This window comes from Harpia harpyja, chromosome 10 (genome assembly GCF_026419915.1).
Source record: "Harpia harpyja isolate bHarHar1 chromosome 10, bHarHar1 primary haplotype, whole genome shotgun sequence".
Classification (NCBI taxonomy): Eukaryota; Metazoa; Chordata; class Aves; order Accipitriformes; family Accipitridae; genus Harpia; species Harpia harpyja.
The window spans coordinates 20058721-20080036 of record NC_068949.1 but is presented as its reverse complement, the minus strand read 5'-3'; the positions used below and the strand labels follow the sequence as shown (position 1 = coordinate 20080036).

Here is a 21316-nt window from a genome sequence, read left to right as displayed (position 1 = left end):
ACATAAAATGCACCATATATCAGCATCCAACTGTATAACAGAAGAAAAAATGTTTTCCATCAGGACCTCCAAAACCAAAATTCCAGCCTGTGCCTTAGGATCTTTATCAACCTATCTACAATAGGTATAAATCCCCAAAAGGTTAACTCGGCCAGCTAGATGGAGCTTAATTTTTGTATTTCAAGACAGGGCCCTACTTCACTAGACAAAAAGATCTCATCTTACCACTGTCATCAGTCTGTCCACTTTTCACAGGTTTGTAAATCACATAAAATTATTAAATTAGGGTCTTTACATCCCCTTCACACAAACCCACAACTCAGTTTGCATTCATGAATGATGGTCTTCCATGGAAATGAAACTAGAACATGGTGCAGAAGGAGATATTGCTCTTCATCTGGTTTAAGTAACAGATTTTGAACTTTTAACAGCAGGTTCTTTATTCACATTTAACTTAACATAAAGAATCTCTAGTCTTGAACAAAATAGAGAGATTTTACAGTAAACAAAAGTTAGTTTCAGTATGATTCTTGAAAACATACAACAGGATGTTACAGAGATTATGAAAGAAAGATTATGAATATTGGATAAATATCAGATATATACTTTGAGGTTACAAAAAGTAAGAGGGGTAGCAGCAATTCCAAATTACACTGGAATTCAGAAATTCACTGTTAAGATCTAATAAGTCAAAGTGTGGATGAACAACATGCACAAAATGCAGCTTATGCCCACTGTTTTGTCAGTGAGTTAGTCACCAGCAATTCCTCCTGCAACTCTTCTGAAGTTTCCCACACTGTGGTATATTTTCAGAGCTTTGAGTCATTGGGCCAGGAAGGAGACACTCCTGGGTACATTATCTCCCCAAAAAATGTCAAGTCACACTAAACAGTATCTACCATTATAAAGTACATGCTTCCCACTGGAACCCAAATACAGTTTCAGAGGGAGAAGCCAAGAGGAGGAGGAAAAAAAAAAAAAAAAAAAAGGAAAAAGCAGTCCCTCAACTCTAACCATAGCAAATTTAAATATGACAGCACAGATATTTGTGTTACTATTTTGAATACAGTTCAAGCCATGCCTCTGTAGCATATTTTCAGCAAATCCCAAAAGTACCAATTAAGCTATTTCATTTTTATTATTGTTCAGCTGATACAAACTGGAAACTTGCACTTGGGCTAGATTATACCACCTTTGGCCATGCTAAGTAATCTCTCATCCCTGAACAGTTTCATTTAATATAATTTGACTTAAACGAGGGCTTAGCGAGCATTAAAGTATCATTCAATGAAACTAAGAGTATGAAATGAAACTTCTAATTCTTATTTACGCTATTTTTGTGTGGCATTTGTAAATCTGCTCCAAGTGACATGAAAGTAGCTTTATTCTTCTTGAGAAAATCAAGTGCTCCAGTAAGATGGCTTATTAGGTAGAGGTGCAACTTCAAGAGGAAAGAAGTGATGACCACTATAAGAGTGAAGTGGAAGGTGCACAAGGAGCTTCTACCACTCAATATCACATTCTCTTTATTCACTACAGGCCTGACAAGTTATTTGCTGGTATTCTGCAAACAGGTGAGAAAAACTGAAGAAGTAAGGTGGAGTTAATCACACAGGCTACAGAACCCAACCATGGATTCACACTGGAATAGTCAGAGAAAGCAGTCTCTGCATCCACACCCCGACAACATTTTACAGATGTATGCAATATATACACAAAGGGAAAAAAGGCACATCCGCAAAACTGTCCATTCAAAACCTTGAAGTATTTCTCATCAATCCCTAACCAAATAAAATTCTGTAAGCTTAGTTGCAATTTTACTTTTTATTGGTTTGGTTTATGGTTTTTATTTCGGCTTGTTTATAGACACCATTTCTGTTATCTACCACATTTAAAGACAGCATTCTTTTGCGCCAATGAAGAAACTGTAAGCTGATTCTTCATAGAAGTGGGATATATTAGTGTCTAAGAAAAAGATGATTCAATGTTCTTGCTTTCCCAAATACTAACTTTGTATACTATCAGAAAAAACATAATTCAGACAATATTCAAGATCGCAGTTAAGTTTTAGTATTCTCATAGAAGACAATATCTTCTCCTGAAATGTCAGCATTCATTTTTCTTGCAGCACCTCCATTCCCACCAGTCTACCATTCAAATACCAATCGAGTCTAAAACCAAAGACCTTTAAAGAAGAACCAAGTATCACTACAACCATATCTCTGAATCACATCATTAAATCTAACAGGAAAAACAGAATCTCTCCACTCACTGCCTTTCGGAGAGAAGCAGTCATAGCAGTGATGAGTCATGCTGGTTTATCAAAGATGGTCCAGATCAGGCCATCTCATTTTTGGTAGGGCTTAAAGGACTTTGAGTAGGCATTGGAATGCTTTATAGCAAATATATTAACCTAAACTAGCTTAAATTGGCATAAGTAAACCTAAGCTGTCACACTACTGGAAAACAGAACAGGAAAGAGTGATAAACGTGAAGAAGTTTTCTATCAGTAGGCCAGCAAGACTAAAGAATAGAATAATATATATGTGTATTAGCAGCATGTGTACTAGTATACTTTATGATAATAAAATAAAAGTTCTCTGGGCTTTTGAACTTAGGTATAAGATTCAGAAGAATTATGCTGTATAGCTAGGTTTTCTTTATACATTATTTATATTGAATTAATTTTCTTATATAGGTTTCCATTAACAAGCTTTTACACTTAATTATTGGGGGGGGGGAGTTCCCTGAATTTTTCCTTTGTGTTTGAGGATCAAAACTGGAAATAAAAATAAGATTTTCCTCATGACATAAGGACAAAGTAGAACAAAACTAAGAAGTTGCCAAGGTTAAAAAAACCAAACAAACAAAAGCCAAATCAGCAAGTCCAGCTCAGTGAGAGTTAGGATGACTCCAGGTCCCTTTCCACGACTAATTTCCTTTGACTATGATTCCTATTTTTCTTTCCTGCTTATGACGCATTTACCTGGACGAGTCTATGTGCTAAATAAGGCTTTGCTACTCTATGAATGTGTTCATCTCCTCCTTTCTAGAATTCTTCACATATTGTTACGGTTTCTGCTCTACATGCCATAATTATTTAAGTCACCCATGTTCTAGCACTAGGAGTGATTTTTTTAGGTAATGCCATATAAAGTCTCAGGAAGATTCTGGACAGAGACAAAAGACTTCATAGCATGTGCTAAAGTAGATGACTATCCAAAGCTTTACGTTAAGATAGATGACTCCACTAAAATAATAGCTATATTCTCTGTTGTGTACTACAACTCCTTTATTAAAATAAACAGTCCAAACCACATGAAGAGAAAAGGAAGGCCGGCTTTGCACATTATTGGGTAGTCGGGGGGACAGTGGCAGTAACAACCAGGAAATGAGAAAATGCATGGATGACAGCCTCCCACCTCAAGAAAACCAGCACTGACCTTCGAGATGCTTCGAGTTATTGGTTGTACCTTTGCAGTACTGTAACCCTCTGAAAGGCTCCATGAAGTTTATAATTATAAACTACTTGAAAAGGAGTAAATACATATTCATGCTGTTGGAAGCGCAGACACACATGCGTCTGGGATGCTTCCTAGCAAAGTACTGCAGGTTGGTCTGTACATGCATCAGCCAAATGATTTAGACTTGAACAATTCTCCTGTTTATCGATACTAGTTACTGATGTCTCCCTGCAACACGTGTATCAGTGAGGAAAAAAAAAAGCCTGCTGATGGCATGATGAATAACAACTGGCACACAAAGCACACCAGATCTTTTCAAACTACATTCCATAGGCCATGTCTACCTATGGAAAACACTGCAGAACAGATAACAAGATCCTGATTATTTTTAAGGAGTACTTCCCTTGCCTTTCTACCTTATAACCATAATTTCTTGCACAAGAAGCTGTGTATTTTTATATTAACATAAACTATACAAACCAATGTTGTTTTGATAAGGAAAGGAACACAGCTGTAAATCACAAGGGGAGCAGCATCAGAGGTAAATGCTTCCACAGGTAAATGAGGGAAATAAACTTCAGTGATATATTTGCACAGACAGTAGGAGTAAAATCCTCATTATTGTATTCTCAGCGGCTGTCAATCCTTGTCAGTGATACAGTTTAACCTTACAAAAGATATTTCAAAACAATGTATTCTGCTGACTATCACAGCATTAATCAAGCAGAGACAGTACAGCTCTAGACATATGTATTGTGATTATAGAGGGATAAAAGGTGGTAAAACCAAAATAAGACAGTGGCTTATGGAGTGGATAGGCAAAACTGACCCCAGAAGCTAGAATTAAATCATTCCATGTCACACATTTTCTATAAAGGTTATTAGACTAATTAACAATTCAATACTTATATATTCTTTAACCCTATCATTAAAAGCACTCTTCTCCAGCCTTAGACAGCATTATGTGCATTACTGATCTTTTTATACCTATTCTTATTATGAACTGCTATCCTAAGTTATCTTAGACCATGAATTTTTTATAATACACAAGTATACTAAACAACAAAAATCACACACTGTGTGGAAAATAGCAATTTTTTTTTTTTCCATTGCAGTATGGTAGGACCTTTTCTTCTGAACTGCATCCTAGAGTTTCCTTTCAATACCACTATACTACAAAATGTTCACAGAAGGATCTGTGTTTTCTTGATACTTGTATAAACTACTGCCTATATAATCAGTGCAATACAGAAACATCAAAATGTTGCTTTGGAAAATATAGCCTCTATTAATCCACAGATCAAGTACAAAAAAAGATGGCAACAGAGTAAATATTCTTCCACATAACATCCTAATAAAATATCTCTGCCCTAAACCAAAAGGAACTGTCCTGATGCCATATCAGCTTTTTATTTGCTTTCCTTCCCATGTCTACCTACTGCCTTTGTAGCAACTAAAGTCACATTAGGCCACCATTTGTTTAAATTGTTCCTGAAAGCAAAATATTCCAACTAAAATATCAACTCTTCAGCACAGGCCTAAACGCACTCTCTTCAAAACATACAGCTTCTTGGTGTACTGTAATACCCTTAAGCACTACCTATTCTGCATGGATCAAAGACTTACTAGACACAGGTATCTGAAACTCTGAATTTCTATTCTATAGAAAGTTTTACATACTTTTTTTTTTTTTTAAATAAGATTTTGTTTCATACCAAGTGGGGGACAGAATTTAATGCAAAGCTGGAAAGCAGACCCTGAAGTAGACCTTAGAGCCCAGCAGGCTGTGGGGTTCCCAGCACTGCGACAGGGACACCGGCAGTACTGCAGCTCTCAGCCCAGAGGAGCAGGTGCTGGAAACCTGAAATACTTCACAGCCCTGACAAGCTGACAAGAAAGGAGGTATGTCTTTCCAAAAGTCATCCTGTCTTCCAGGGGACACTTGTCAAGACTGACACATTTCAGTTTTGACAAAATGGTGTTTTGTGACAAAAAGAACACATTTCACTGGAGCACTCCTGGGGAGCTTTGTTCCAGGTAAGATAATAGATCTATCAGAAGTAGCTTGAAAAAACCCAACAAGTACCATATTAATTGCACAGAGCTGGGCTAGCACCTTGTTACTGAGGACCAGAAACACCAGTCACATCAGTTTACTCTCAGCAAGCAGTACAAGAAGGTCAGAAACCCCCCCGTGCATGCCAGTCACTTGACAAAAACATCGTGTATCACATGAGGAATGCAATTACTGCCACTGGAGTCACCACCATGCTTTCCTGAAGTGACCAGGCGCTTCACTAGCCCACTCAAAAGTACACTATGCAAGGGTCCCTATGGCCTTCCATGAATTATATTTGCTATGCTTCAGATAAACACCACTGCGTAAGTCGCTGGGAGGCTAACCACCTCTGTCATGGCACCTTGCTGACTCAGACTGTCAGGCATAGGAGTTGCAAGGACAAAAATTAATATTTCTTGCTCTCGTGGGTTTGTTGGGACTTTTTGGAGGGGAGGGATTAATATAATGTACATAAGGTATCATTTATCACGCTTCTACATTCCTGTACGTCAGTAAGCTTCAGCAAATTATTCCTGACTTTACACTAAAATTAGGTTTACAGCAGAACCTAGTGCTTGCCCTTGTCAAGTCTGCCAGACACCGAATAAACCTCCCTGACAGTTTTTCCACAAACTTTCCCACACCAGCAGCCTGCAGACATCAAATAATTTTAAGTTATTACTAATCAATTTAACAACATCGTGTTGCAAAATAAAGCAACTATCTTTTCTAATTATTTCCATAAATTCAAGGTGACCCCCTGACCTTTTCTTACTTTTCAAACCAGTGACTTATTTTTTCCTGTCAGCCAAGATTTCACCCTGGTACAAAGAGAAATAAATATTATTGTAGATAAATTTAAATATATTTATTATTATAAAGCATATTTGTATATGCTTTAGTATTTCCCATCCTGATTACATTGTATGTCCTATGTCAACCTCAACCTCTCCCTCTTCTTGCAGCTTTATGAGAAAAAAATAAGTTTTCAGACTGAATTTGCCATTTTTTATTTATATACATCCTCACTAAGTAAGCCCTCACAGATTTCTCACCTGAAGTGTAAGGTGTTATATTCTATCTCCTTGCTTTGCCACCTGGCATTTTAGCCAGCAATCTATTTATCTTATTTCTCATGCTCAAGAATTTTCTTTACAGCAACACAAGTAATTAAACTTTTCTCTAATTTGTAGGAGCTGATACCTACTGGATTCTAAAATCTTAATGATAGTAAATAAACAGGCCTTTTTAGCATGCTGAAAAGTATCAAAAGCATGAGACTACATATCCCTTGCAAAAGATGACAGGAAAAAAAACCAAGGGCTGCCTGGAAGGGTGACCCCACTATTCTGGCATTACCAGAGCAGGGCAACCCTGCCTCTTCATATACATTCACCTGCCCTTGTGCTACAGCAGCCACAGGCAGAAGCCAGAAGAGCCCTCTAATTTCATTTCTGCCCAAATTCTTTGCCAATTAGATATGAAAATTGAGTTTAACCGATTTCAAATCCCATAGGCTGCTATGGAAAAAAAAGAAAAAAAACCTTGTAGAGTATTACATATTCAAGTCATAACTATAGACAGGCACTTGCTTGATAGTAGGAAGACTAAGAAGTTAAGAGGGGTTGAGGGGATATCATCCTACTTCCCTTTACCGGTGAAAACTATTTAGTTCATACACTGCCTAAACAGTTACAATTTTAAAACGTTGCCCAAGATGTCACTTTCATGATTTATTTTTCATAAAATTCAAATGCATAATTTTTAGACCTTGGTTGGGGGTGGGGGGTGGGGTGTGTTTGGGGGGCTTTTTTAATCAGGTTTCAGTGTCTGTTCTCTGCAGCTCTGTTTAGACTATTTCAGTGCTTTGAATTTCTCTGTTGAAGAGAACCCCTCTGTGATAAACCCCTCATTTTTTAAACCTGATGAGGTACTAGACTGAAAAATATATATACACACAGTATATATTACATACACAGTTCATGAACATAAGTTTCTCTAACAGAAAAAAAAAAAAGAATCATAGAATCATTTCGGTTGGAAGAGACCTGCAAAATCATCGAGTCCAACCATTCTAGGTTCATTTTCATGACTGCCTTCATTGGGACAGGCAATACAAAGGCTAACCTAACTTCTTCTGACCTGTTAATGAGACCCTTTTTCCATGCACATTATGTATTCCACGCTAATTAAGAAAGAAAGTTAAGCTGCACTCTGTGTAAGGCAGTCTGCTTGGCTTGAGAATAGGAGCTGCACTTCATCTCCTTTCCAATCAATAATCCATAAACTGGGGTTGAATGTGCAGGCCATTTGCCAGTCAGCTGTAGCTGAGATCTCGTCTTTTCTAAGCCTTTCCTTTTTTTTCATGGTTCAGTCAGCTCTGCCCAAACGAAACGTTTCAAACGAATAAAACAAACCCCCGTGTCTTTTAGTACTCTAGTTTGTCATTCATTCCCCTGCAGACCAACATTTTTCACATGTAGCGAATCCAGATTTTAATGAAGCCTGGAAAAAACCTGCGTCAAGATGGGTGTTGTCCAGGCTTCCACTAGAAACAAACAGGTCCACTGTGAAATGCAGTAATATACATAGCACCTTGTATGAAGTGTTAGGTTTTAGTTTCAAAACTATTAAATCTATGGAGGTTTATGTATTTGCAAACTTTCAACTTTACAGGTATTCATTAGGTATACAATGCACACACAAAAGATTGCTGTATACCAATTTCTGTGCCTTCAACTTCACATTAAAATTTATTTTTATTTACTTTAACTAATTTACCACCTTACAGGTAAATTTTGAAAGTTTTCTTTTAAAGCATCACTTCAACATGCTTGACTGTTAAACCCTGGTATCCCTGAAGCTATTATAGTTGGCTTTAACCACTCAGGCTAGTGAAACCTTTTCAGTAACCTCACAATTTAATGACAGGTATGCTGAAGCAGTATTTCATTTTTTTAATAAAGTCAGCAGAAAAACACAAAAAGCAGTAAAATGGTATCATAATGATGATGCCTACAGCCAAGAACAGAAGAGTGCAAGCTATTGGTCTGGCAGGTTATCTAATATCAAGCATATAATATTTTGTTTCATGTAAATGAGTTAATTCTTTCTTGTGCTTATTCTGTTGTTGCATTACAGTCATTCAGTTGTCTGAGTTAACATATTGATGTACTCCAATTATGGACACATGTTGCCATGTACTTATTTTAAATTTTTCAGGCATTGTTTCTAATTTTTCTCCCCTAGAAAGGGAAAAGAAAAATAAATCACAATCTTTAATAGAGAAGATACCTAGGGCAGATTTTTGTTCTCTCCTTGCTAATTGGTAGAGATATAACTGGAAAGAAACCAGAAAACTATACTATTAAAAGTATAAGGACACCATAAAGTGAATATGCATATTTATAGCTCCCTATATAAGCAAATCTCTTCAATACAAGATTTCTTCAGGAGATGGAAGTGTTGTGTGCGTACATACAATGCATTCGCTAGTGATAGCCCAAACTGTAATTGATACTTGATCTTTTCAATGCACACTAAGATAAGAAAATGAGAGATGGGGGTTGGGAGCAGTCTTACAAGTCTTAGTTTTAAATTTTTAATTTTAAAAAGTGTTATTTCAGCTGCAGTGACAAAAGTAAAGATACCTTTGAATTCAAATTATTTGTCAGCTCCTGTGCTATGGCAAACATTACATCTGAAAAAGAAAAGATTCTTTTCAGGTTTATAAATTCCCTCAGAGCATTTCAGTGAATAGTATTTCCATTGATAAGCTGGTTTTTGGAGGGATTCTTATTTCAGGTTTACCCATGCACACCAGTTAAGTAATACATATACACAGACAGGTGGCTTCCAGATTCATGATCCATTGTAATAAGATATGCACTTCAAGCAACTAGCAGAGTACCAACATGGTATAATTTAAAATTTTTAAACGTATCTTAGTACTAAGACCAAAATCATTTTATAAGAAAATACAAAGGGGAGAGCATGAGTATTCTTGTGCTTTTTGGCTTGTGACGTACCAACTGGATTTATGAAACTTATCTTTTGCATGTAACTAGTCTGCTTACTGGTCTAGCACATTTCTGCCTCTTAACAATACTTTTAGCTTATTTGTCATTAGTCAAATTGTAACTTTGGAAATAAACTGTCATTTAGTAAATAAGCATAGATTATCATGCCCGTTTCTATAAAAAAAAAAGAGTGGTTGGTTGTTTTGCATGCCACATCCCCCCCAGCCATGACCTGAAACATGGTACTCTGAAGGAGGACAGAAGACATCCAGCATTTCCATCACCTTGTACTGTTTCTCAATAACTGTCACATCCTACAGAGGTTTGGACTCAGCCACTAATCTAATGAGGGACACAGCGGATGTCATATATTTGGAGGGTAGCATTATTGCCTCTCCATCCATATTAAGTCAGATGACCCCCAAAATGGCATTAAAGGGGTATGTGTGGGTTTTGTTTGTTTTTAAATAAGAGGCCAATTCCTGCTGTTAATGGTGGAAAAAAAAAAATAAAAATCAATGTTCATCATAAGGAAAATGGAAAAAAATTTCAATTAAAATAAATTTTGTACAAGAAGCAATCTATGGAAAATAATTTTTTTTCTTTTTTTGCAAAGAGAAAAACTTTAAAAGAAAGCCACATGTTCCTCATCATCTTCAGTCTGTCACCAGATCAAACTGTGACAGAATGTTTCCATTTTCAATTGAAATACTGGTGAGGTCAGGGGAACTAGGGATCTCCCCATTTTCTCAGATCTCAAGACACCCTGCTGATATTAAAGCAGCACTGAGGATAGTATCCAAAAGGGATGTTTTGGATTGCAATATAAATGCAGAGCAGGATGCACATCTCCATGGGGCAAACAGCTAAGCCTGTCAACATCTGCTGCAGAGAACCTGACTGTGCGTAAGAAGCTCCATGGCTGCACTTGCCACAGGATGTAAATTAAAACTATTAAAATTCATAGGGCACAGTACGAGAATGAAAATAAGGAAGAGCGACAGTATTAAACTTAGGAGAAGAGATCAGGTTTTACATTTTTCCAACTGAGCTCATGCTCACAATTCTAAAACACTTGCCACCAAGCAAGTCATAGATACTGCTGGCAGACAGACATTGCCTTTGGGACACTACTTCTATTTTTAATTTCTAGGGCATTGTTCTATGCAGCGTGCAGGCAAGGAGGGGGAAATTCCTTAAATGAAAACCTACTGAAGACTAAAGCCATTCAGCATTAAAGTGATTTCTGGTTGTAGCAAGGAGGAGACAAAACATTTTGTTGAGAAATAAATCGCCTGCTAAGAGCTGGAAGCAGACATCTGCTTTTACAAGCCTACCCATCACACTAAACTTGACTTGCTGTATTTTACACAGTGACGTCATGAGGTAATTTAACTGCTGTGGCTGCATGGCATGTAATGATATCTGGACTGTAATTATACATGATGCAGCACCTATTTGGATAACATGGCCACAGTACCAGATGATGAAATATTGCACTACCTCTTCAAGATTACTCAAAATATACCTGGCACAAGGACACCTGGCAGGAGGGAGATCAATTGCCCTTTACACTGGAGCTGACCCAAGGAGAACAACAGTTCAGAAGATTTCATTCACTGATCAACAACTTATTTCAAAAGTAATCGTTAAAGGGACTCTCTAATGCTCAAAAAGCATGCTCTTTTTCCCCTCCCCACCCAAAGCCTTATTGCTCTCCCTGTTACCATTTGTACTTTAGAAGAAATGCTGAAATCCAGCGCAAAGGGGAAGGGAAAAAAAACCCCACCACTTTTAAAATAACACAGTTTTATTGAAAAAGAAATGTTTAGCCTTTCACCAAATGATGGATGCCTTATGCATACAGATAATTTTCTGTTCTTCCCTGGGGGTGGGCACAGCCCCCCTGCCTGGGTGAAGGGCAGTTACAGGTACGCAGAGAGCAGAAAACATCAGCAGGGTTCAGAAACTGCTCCCGCCATGCAAGCTGGGTGCCGCTTCCCAGATTAGCAAGGGCAGCTTCACCTTACAGGAAAACTGCCATTCCCTTCAGCCCAGCGATCCAAAAACTTTACGTGGTGAGAAGCACTTCTCGCCACAAGAAAACTGTGAAGTATTTTTCAAGGTTTCCAGTTCCAAGTGGCATTTCTGGAGCAGTCAGCTGCTGGGAGGAAAGCGACTACACCTGCGACACAGAAATAGCCAGAGTCCAATGCAACTCCAAGGAAATCTGAAGTCCAAGCAAGCATTTTGTCATCCTGTTTTTACAGCCGAAACACTTCAAAAGAAAAAAAAAAAAAAAAAAAAATCTTAATTCCTTTACGAAGTAGACAGACCTTCTTTTAACTTCTCATTTATTTTTTAATTTATTGGGAGAGTATTTTTTCCTCTACCAACTTAAAGACTTTATGTAACAAAGCTTCAAGTAAAATCAGAGTAATGTTTCATTATCTGCTGTAAATAACAAATGATCTACTACCTCAGAGCCTTCACTGAACACTGGTCTACTAAAATCTCGGGCAAAGAGCCAGATTCTGGATTTGTGAATATGCATGTGCCTCTCACCGACTTCAGTGTGAGCCACGTGAATGAATCTGAAAGCTGAAGTTGGCTCTAATTCATGTTTTAAGCCTAATGAACTGATAATAATCAAATTATTTGCTCCACTTTTGCCTTGTATTTTTAATAAGATACATTAACAGCAAGATTAGGTAAAAGAAATAGAGCACAAACAGAAATTCCCAATACACAGCTCTTCACTGACCTTAAGTATCTCTGGTAAAGTCAGAAGACTAGACAAATTTTGGAACAAAAAAAAAAAAAAATCCGAGTTCAGGGTATTGATTTTTTCTTTTATATTTTCTGTTCTGTGCTGGATATAATTTAAAATGTATATTTATTGCACATCAGAATAAGGTAAGTAATACAAACCAATTCACTTGGCTTCAGTCGAGTTCAGTATTACTTACTGGCATAGGAACATCTATTAGAGGAGTGTCCCATCAGCCAGAAGAACAGGGCCAGAACAGTGAGAGTGACTGACAGACAGTAAAAATAGTAGGGAGAGTAGAAAAAAAGCACATGAGGGTCAGATGGAACAACAGCAACCTGACCAGTGCAAGAGAGAGGCAAAATAGCAGGTACGAGATGCAACTCAATTCTCTGAACTAAGGACATGAAACTCAATTTCTCATGTCATTGCTACATCACAATTTGACTCCTTTAAGCATGCTTTAGGTCTTTTATATATGTATACACACACACATATATACACAACTACCCTGGTAGAAACTGCCACAGAAACCAGTTTTAAGCATGGGATTGGGACTCCTGTGATATAGACTGACTGTGGTCTGAATTAGGATCACACACTCTGTGTCCTGGAAGGACAAAAATCCACCTATATTCTTTTTAATGCAAATATCATATCTGTATTTCATTAGTTTCAGCAAACATCAATATTGTGGCTTATCAAACCTATCATGCTTGTTATTTGCTTGTTGTTTGTTAAACTAGATTAATAGCATTTCTTTGATTTATTGCAACTTTTGTAATAAATCTGACAAAGTGCTGCACTACTGCCATCAAAATTCATCTCAATGGGTAGCTTAAATGTATTTTAAATCACTCACCATTTAATGTCCCCTTGAGGAAGTTTTGGCCCATATAAACACAATTATTTCTCATTAATTTATAGAAACTAATTTAATTGAATAAGTAATAAGAGTTTCTTTTCCCAGTTCGGTACAAAAAGTAAAACAAAATATGCATATGTCCCTTGAGAAGATGCAGTAAAATGAAAATATTTATAAACTAGGGACTTCCCATTTTGGTGTATACAGTAGAAAGGAATATTTCAAAAACAACAACTGCACCTTTGCATTTCTTATGTAATACTAGAACAACTCTGCAGATGACATTACCATTACAAAAAAATATTTAAATGAAGATCAGTAGGACAAGATCCAGAATCAGTCCAACCTTTAAGACAGAATGGCATCACTTTTTCTTGAAAGCAAAACAACAGCAGTGTAAGATTGACCAAACAGTATATTCCTTCCTCGCCAGCACCAAAGGCAGTTAGGTTTCTCATCACTGACCCAAAGCTCCCAAGAAACTACAAATAGCTTTTACAATACTGGTCATAAGCAGTCTCTTCCTTGCTTTTAACAGTACTTCACAGTTGAGGCAAATACAACTGATCCAAGATTTGGCTGCTTCCATGGATTCTGCTTCACAACTCTTCACAAAAGTGAACTTGCTGGAAGTTACTAAAAAGATTAAAACTACTAAAGCAATGTTTCCATGTAACTAAAACAAACTGGAAAAAGGTAGTCCCTTATGATAACTTGACATCTGCTGCACCAGATGGGAAAAAAGAAAGGACACAATCCATTTGCCAACCTCGTTTTCTAATTGATCCATTCCTGATTGTTTCTCAAGTTGAAACAAGCCTCCACATTCCCACTAAAGTGTCTTATAATTGGCTCTAAGTCTGCTTATTATGGGAAGGCAAGGTCCCCCTTTACCACAATTTTTCCTGAGTGGCCTTCCTGCTGTCAGCTTCCCTAATTCCTACCTCCCCAGCTGTCTCCCTGCTCCCTCCTCATACTCCTGAAGCTTCTTCTACCTGAATGTCCTGGTTTCAGCTGGGACACTGAACCACGACACTGAACAAGCTCATTGCTCCCAGGGAAGAAGAGTCTCCCCTTCCCTCAAAGGGGCTGTTTGATCTGACCCAGATTATCACAGGCTGGACTGCACAAACAAGCTGTCTTCTTGCCAGCCGTACCCTTTCCAACAATTCATAAAATACATGTACCAAATTGTAAATAGATGTAACCACTATTTCTACCATCTATTACCAACGATATTTACATTTTTACAGTCAACTGCCCTAATTTAACTTAGAATGACCTGCTTAGCTCCAACTATTTTTAACTCTTCATGTGTTGAGTAGTAGTGATTAGAGAAACTACTCCCTGTTCCAAACGAGAACATTTTTCTCCCTTAGAATTTTTGATTTTTATAGAAAATATGAAGTTTTCCAATAACTAAGGCCAAATATTTTAGTCTGAAAAATAAAATATTCATTTTGAAGGACATATCTAAGAAATATATCCAGAAATAACCATTTGCACTGTTCCCCCCCCCACCCCCCTTTTTCCTCCTCAAGCCTGGGGAGGGTTTTAATGGCAGTAGGTCCTATGTGTTTTTACCAGCTTTACTAAACAATCCCAACATTTTTTCCCCTCCTCTTACCTCATACTAAAGCTCTTGACCTTCCTAACTGAATGATGACCCATCACCCTCCTCCTATCACCAGCCAGGGCTCCCATCACCTGCAGCAATGCCCTCTGCATCCTCCTTCCTGCCCCCAGGCTGTGAGGCTGGTTCGTGCCTCAAGGGCTTGGCTGGAGGCACCAGCATCACCCAGATCTCCCTCAGCAAGCCCGACTGCTTCCAAATGGTGGAGACGACCTGCATCCTACCCCCACCCCCCCTCAGGTTTTGGCTGTCGCTCAGGTGGCTATGAATCTAGTTAGCTTAACATCACCTCTGCCAAGTACTGATGGGAGCATAACTATGACAGCCTGGAGTTCAACATGGGCTCCAAAACTTGCCTAAAAGGAGTGGCCTGCCGAAGCAGAGCTGTGTGTTGCCATAGCTACACTGTTGTTATTACTCAAACTATCTAGCTTAAAGTTAGCAACACTCTGTCCCCACCAGCTCCAGTCCCACCTATGACTGCTGTGGAGACAGTCTGATTATTCAAAACACACAGGTCTCCCACAAGGAGTGATTTTCACGGGGTCTACAGAAATACACAGTTCAGTTCCTCATTTCCTTCCCAACCAGCTGCCAAAACAGCAGGCATTTCCTTAAAAACGCCCTACTGAATTGCTAAAGATGGTGTCCATGTATAAATAGAAGTGGTTTGGCATGATGAGATCCCAGGGAGTAAATTGGCTCATTTCAACTTGCAACACAGAAAAACAATAGTCAGAAGAGAAGGACAGAGATCTATATTCAAATTACTTCCAAACTACGGAGGAGATACTCAAGAATGACAAACTGACAAAATAATTAGAAATGGTGAGAGATTTTTTTCAAAAGCAGAGTGAGGCAGTTCATTCCCAAGGGTCAAAAGAAGTAAGCTGCCCATCTTCCATAATGGAAAACTACTTGATCATGCTATTTTTGTAACCTGTAACCTCCATTTACAGTAATTATCTGGTCCATAGATCTAGCTCCCTTTTAGTCTTATTAATTCTACCCATCTTCAAAAATTCTAGTTAAATTCTTATTTGGGGGGGGGGGGGCGGGGAGAGCTTTTCTGAAGGTGTTAGTGATATTAAAGGACTTTCCTTATTTTGAAGCATCCTGTATTTACACAGAATCTTCAGGATAAAGGTTACTAGCACACACTTCATTATGTAGTGGCACAAACAGAATTTATTAGATTCACGTGTTCAAAGGCATCACTTTCTGTACCATCACAACGCATGAACCACAGAGACCCAGGCAGCAACTAGAACTGCTCAGAAACACTACACCCAAAACTGCAGAATCTATTAGGAGGACCAAAGAAAAGGCTAGGACACTGCTGAAACATTAACTTCTCAGTTCACTGACTAGTAATTTTATTTTTGATCCAATAGCTATGCATAAGCCCAAGCCCTCCCTACAAGCTCTGTTATGGCAAACAATCATATTCTCTAAAGAACACTATTGGGGGACGTTAATGCTCCAAAATAATTAAGAAGTGAGGGGGGAAATATTTCTGAAACCAGAGCTGGACCTGCTGATCATTAGAAAGTTCAGAGCCTACATACAAACCACACAGGCTGAAGAATAGGCACCGTGCCGCACTAGCAGGGATGGGTGCACCTCCCAGCTGGTACTCTTGCAGAGCCGTGCCTCTTCCCTCAGCCCTTTCGTGTTTAAACGTGCAATCCCCTATTTGTTTTCCCTGTACGTATCTGTATGACGTTTTGTAATACAGGATGCTAAACACAGCCAATATTTACACAGTTTTTACTTCTGCCTCTGCAGAACAGGAGCTGATAAGCTACTTTTTGTTTCAGGTATTGTTACTTTTAATTTCACACAGTGCAGATAAAACTAATCTATATGCCATGCAAGGAGCTAGGTCAGATAACAAGAAAAAAACCCTTAGCTATTATAGTGGCAGCATTAAGTATGATGATGCATTTTACTGCCTCAGCTGGTCTCCTGCCAGACTGGTAATATTGCTGTTTCAGGAGACCTGCATAAAGGCACCAAAGATTTAGGGATGGATGTCCACAAGAAAGTATCAACTAATCGCTGCAGTGGGTTTGCTGTACAATGTGTATACTTACCTTCTTAGTCAAGGGCACTTCTTCCTCAACAGGTAAGCACGATGCAGCTGAAAAACTAGGAGCAGAAAAGGCAATACAATCTCTTATCCACAATCTCATACTAATTCAAGTGACAGAAGGTACAGTCACCATGTTCTCATAGCAAACAGCTATGCGAGGGAACAGAGCTCAGAGCAAGCACCAATTACTGCGATAGAGGCTTTAACTCTCAGAACACAATGAAATAGCACAATCTTGACAGACAATTAGGAATCCTGCTCTTCTAATCAACGCAAGAGCTGGGCCAAATCCATCGTGAAAATATGCCTGCTATCAATGGTTATATGGAAGAGACCAGCTTTGGACAGATAATCTGTCCTATTCTCAATAAAATAAAATGCTTTACAAATGACACACAGTGACAAGATCACTGTATGCCTCTCATGTTACCTGCTCAGGCATAGTCCTTCAGCAATTACCTAGAGTTAGCCTTTTGCTGATCAGAGATAATCCACTTTCAGAGCAATCATGCACATAAAGAAATGCTGTACTCTTAAAAACAAACTGAAGGCAACGAGGACAACACCAAGATTCTTCTATGGCCACGCTGCTAGAGGGCAATTTCACTTCCACAGCCACTCCATCAGTGACACTGGACCTAATACTCCTTTGCAATAACTGGAGAAAGTCAGAAGTTGTGAGGCAGTCACTTTAATTGTTTTTTATACTTGCATGTTATAATCTAGAGGAGCCTAATGATCTAGACCATCCACTTTGGCCATCTCACCTGGCTGCGCTGGTGACATCTGGGTAATTTTCTTCAGTTTCCTTAAAGACATGATTACACAAGAGTCTCTGGTTTAATGCAAATAAATTAAAAAAAAAAGAAAAAAATCAAAACACTTCTACATCTTTATGACATCAGGGTAAAAGAAAAAAAAAACAAAACACCACCACCACACCAAACCTAAAAGGCTTACACCACACGAAACATTAACCAAAAAAAGACTAAAATGTATTTTGGATCTTGGTATTTTGGAGAAGGAGCTGCAAGCATTTCTGCACTCTGCTTCTCAAGGTAACCTGCAGAAAGTCAGCCAAGTAATATTAACAGAACCTGATCCAAAGGTTTAAATAAATTAACCAGCATGTTTTAGACTCCCCTCTTCAAAGATTGACACTGATCAGTGCTGCAAGCATACAGCACTACCTTCATCCACAACCAGTTCTTTGACAGTGCAGCCATTAAATGAACAGTACTTCACTTTCCCTAAAGCCACGACCTGCTTTTCTCCGATTAATATTTAGATAACTCATTTTGAGGTGGTGAAATCCTGATCAAGTCTTTGTTTTACAAGCATACATTCCCTTTTCTCACATTTCATAGGTAACTCACATTCACACCTGGTTTTTCATAAGCATCCCACAAGCACAAATTCTTTGTGTATTTTGTACTTCAGTGTTATGCGTCTACTACAAGGCATGCTCTTGACAACAGGGATGCAGACTGTTGCATCATACTGTTTATATTGTTTTAAGTGCATTTAACCCAGCCAGCTTCTTAGATCTATTAATTCTTTAAATCTTTAAAGGACATATTATATGCATGAGACAGCTATACTATGCAATTTCCTCCTCCTTAAATAGAGCCACATGCCAGCGTGGCTATAAACTTCATTTTGTGTTTTCTTTGTTGGGTTGGTGAGGGGGTTACTCCTTCTGAATCATTATTTCATTCTTTTTTCACTGTTTTCATTATATCCCATGCTGAAATACTAGCTGGACTACCACCCATGACCTGCATATACCCAAATATCTCCAAAAGCATTCTTAAGGTAGCTTTAATAAGTATTGTTACATTACATCTGAGGATGAAGAGAAGCCATTTCATGGCAGCACTGGTAAATGACCTTTGATTCCTGACTTGCGTTCCAGTGCCAAGATGTACCAAGAGAAACAGCATCACAAGCGAAATGGAAGGGCCCTGCTGCACACAGACTTCTGCGGCATCAAAGCAGTATCTGAAGGACAACCAGTTTGATCTGATACGTGGACTCAAAAGCAACTCAAAGCACAGTGAAACTAAAGCAACTCATTTGTTAATTCAGCTCTTCCAGTGAGGGCATGCTGAACTATTTAAGTAGTTTCTTTTAAAAAGGGCATTTTTTTAGAAGTGCTTTTACTCAGACTTTTGGCCAGCTTTAGAATCACTGATTCTCAGTCACTGGCAGCAAATAAAAAGTGACAGGGACTACGGAGAAGCTCCTGTGTCCCAGCTTACACTGTACCCTCAAGAACTAAGTTAGTGCAGTGAAAAGACCAGGATGGCATTTGCACTGGCAGCAAACATCCTATTTATAGCATCCAAAATTAGGATACTGGCGATATAATTAGTTAAGTTGCACTTTGAATAAAACTAAACTATTAGAGTTAAAAGGACAAAGCTGAACACTGCTGATTGAGATAAAATTCAAATCAACATTAGACTCTACATTTTACCTGAAACTGTTAGATAAATTTGTTCTTTCTTTTGAATTCATAAAATCCTTCCCGTCTCTTGCATCACTCACTTTTTCAGTTCTGCAACACTAATGAAAAAGCACTCATGCTCTAGAAAAATGTGATTTGGCACTTTGTAAATATGATCAGGATTCAGGATTAAATTATCAGTTCAAATCTAGCAGCAACAAGTAAGAACCATTATCTGGCTTCTGCCACGTAGTAGCCTGTGATATGTACCAGTAGTTTTACTGTGGTCCTAGATGGAAATGTGCCCACAAAGAAAATGCATCACATAAATGGTGATTCTTCTTGTCTTCCAACACTCTGGTCTAGCACTTGCACTGAAGCCCATGGAAGAACACAGAACTGCAAAATCCCTTTCCTGAAACAAACAGCTCCCATCACTTCTCTTAAAAAATGAGTAAATAGTAATTTCAGAGAAGAGTTGCAAGTGTCACTGAAAATAACCACATGCCAGGGTTGTTAAAAAACACGTCAGTATTTCCCTTTTTTTTGAGAGCTTTTCATTTGACCTTCATTTATATGCGTGTGCATATATATAAAAAAATACGTGCATCGTGGTTTGTTTTTAACTAGTTTATGCAACAAGAATGTAAACATGAACTCACCAGTTGCTCATTATGAGTTTCAGCCTGCACTAACTTTCAAAAAAGCTTTCCCATCAGCTTACCTGGGCACAGAAACAAAGCTAAAAGCTTGTATGCTGCAATCCCAATTCTCTGCAAAGTAGTGAGAAAAAAAACCCACCACACTAAATAAAAATTAATGCTCTATGTGTCATTGAAAGCTTAAAGAAATTACCTCCATTCTCCCATTCTCTGTTTTCAAATAAAGTTTTATTAGAAATAACACTTCCTCTCCAACTATACATGTGTATATATAGGTGAGAGATATATATATAGCAATCTCTTTCTCTCACACATACCTCTCCCATGATTTTTTTCCTTCTTTCTTCCATCTCCAGAAAAGAAATAATTTTCTGCCAATATATAGAGCTGGAGATTTATTATGCTAGTCATTCAAAAAGGCAGCAGGTATTTTAAACAAGTTCTTCAAAATTCAAAAAAGGTTGAGCTGTGATTGTTGAAAAACAGAATCAAAGGGAAAGAGGCATTTGTGACTGCTCAGTTGTTTGTTGGGTTTTTTAAAAGAAAAAAATCACAAATTGCCTATATTCTGTACACCTATGCTTAAAAAAGGAAATAGAAACAATCCTTTTCTTCAGCTTTCTCTTCCCCAAAACATTTGAAAGATGTTTAAGCATGGTGTCACAGAATCCCCACTTCAGAAGAAACTAAGGAAGCTTAACAGGATTAGCTCTTGCCTTTATAAAAAGGAATACCCCATATATTACATTTTTTATGTAAGTAAAGCATGTATATAAGTTGCTCATATACATAAGCATAGATAAAGCGAGCATATACATGTGTGCATCTGTGTGCGCACTATGCTCATATCACCACCCTCACAAAAGCACTTACTTAAGGGTCATTACTTGAATATTAAGAGCAGCTGAAACAAAAGTTCTGCATTTGCAGAATCACCTTAAGGAAGTGTACAGTAAAGGAATTCTGTTCATCTCCCATTCTGTCATTTTGCCACAAATGATTGCTGTGACAGGGAGAGCAGGTCCACTTGTTCTTAAGTGTAATCCACTTGCCAGACATGAGAAGAGCCAGAAAGTCTCTACTAATTATTTTGGCTGAATGTTTCAAACCAGAATCAGCTTACAGAAGCTCACAGGTGCTGAAAGAGCTGGAAGCATTACCCAGCTGCCTCTGAAACAGGTGACTTAAGATGAAAGGGGCTTCCATCCAAGTGATGCAAAGCAGTATTTGGCACATTGCACACATACAAGAGAATCATCACTAGTGTCATCTAGATATTGAGCTCACTTTTGTTAGAACA

At 38.1% G+C, this 21316-nt stretch overlaps 1 protein-coding gene across 42 annotated transcripts in view; it reads right to left on the bottom strand.

The window, feature by feature from the left end:
- KCNMA1 (potassium calcium-activated channel subfamily M alpha 1) overlaps positions 1-21316 on the bottom strand; it is a 526550-nt gene that overhangs the window by 474642 nt on the left and 30592 nt on the right. The window contains exon 2 of one of the 42 annotated variants that reach the window (XM_052800292.1): positions 11412-11820. The exons of the other annotated variants lie outside the window; for them this stretch is intronic. Coding sequence (XP_052656252.1) covers positions 11722-11820 — 99 coding nt within the window. The 3' untranslated portion in view covers positions 11412-11721. Of the gene's footprint in view, positions 1-11411; positions 11821-21316 lie in introns of those variants that run through there. 42 annotated transcript variants of the gene reach the window in all.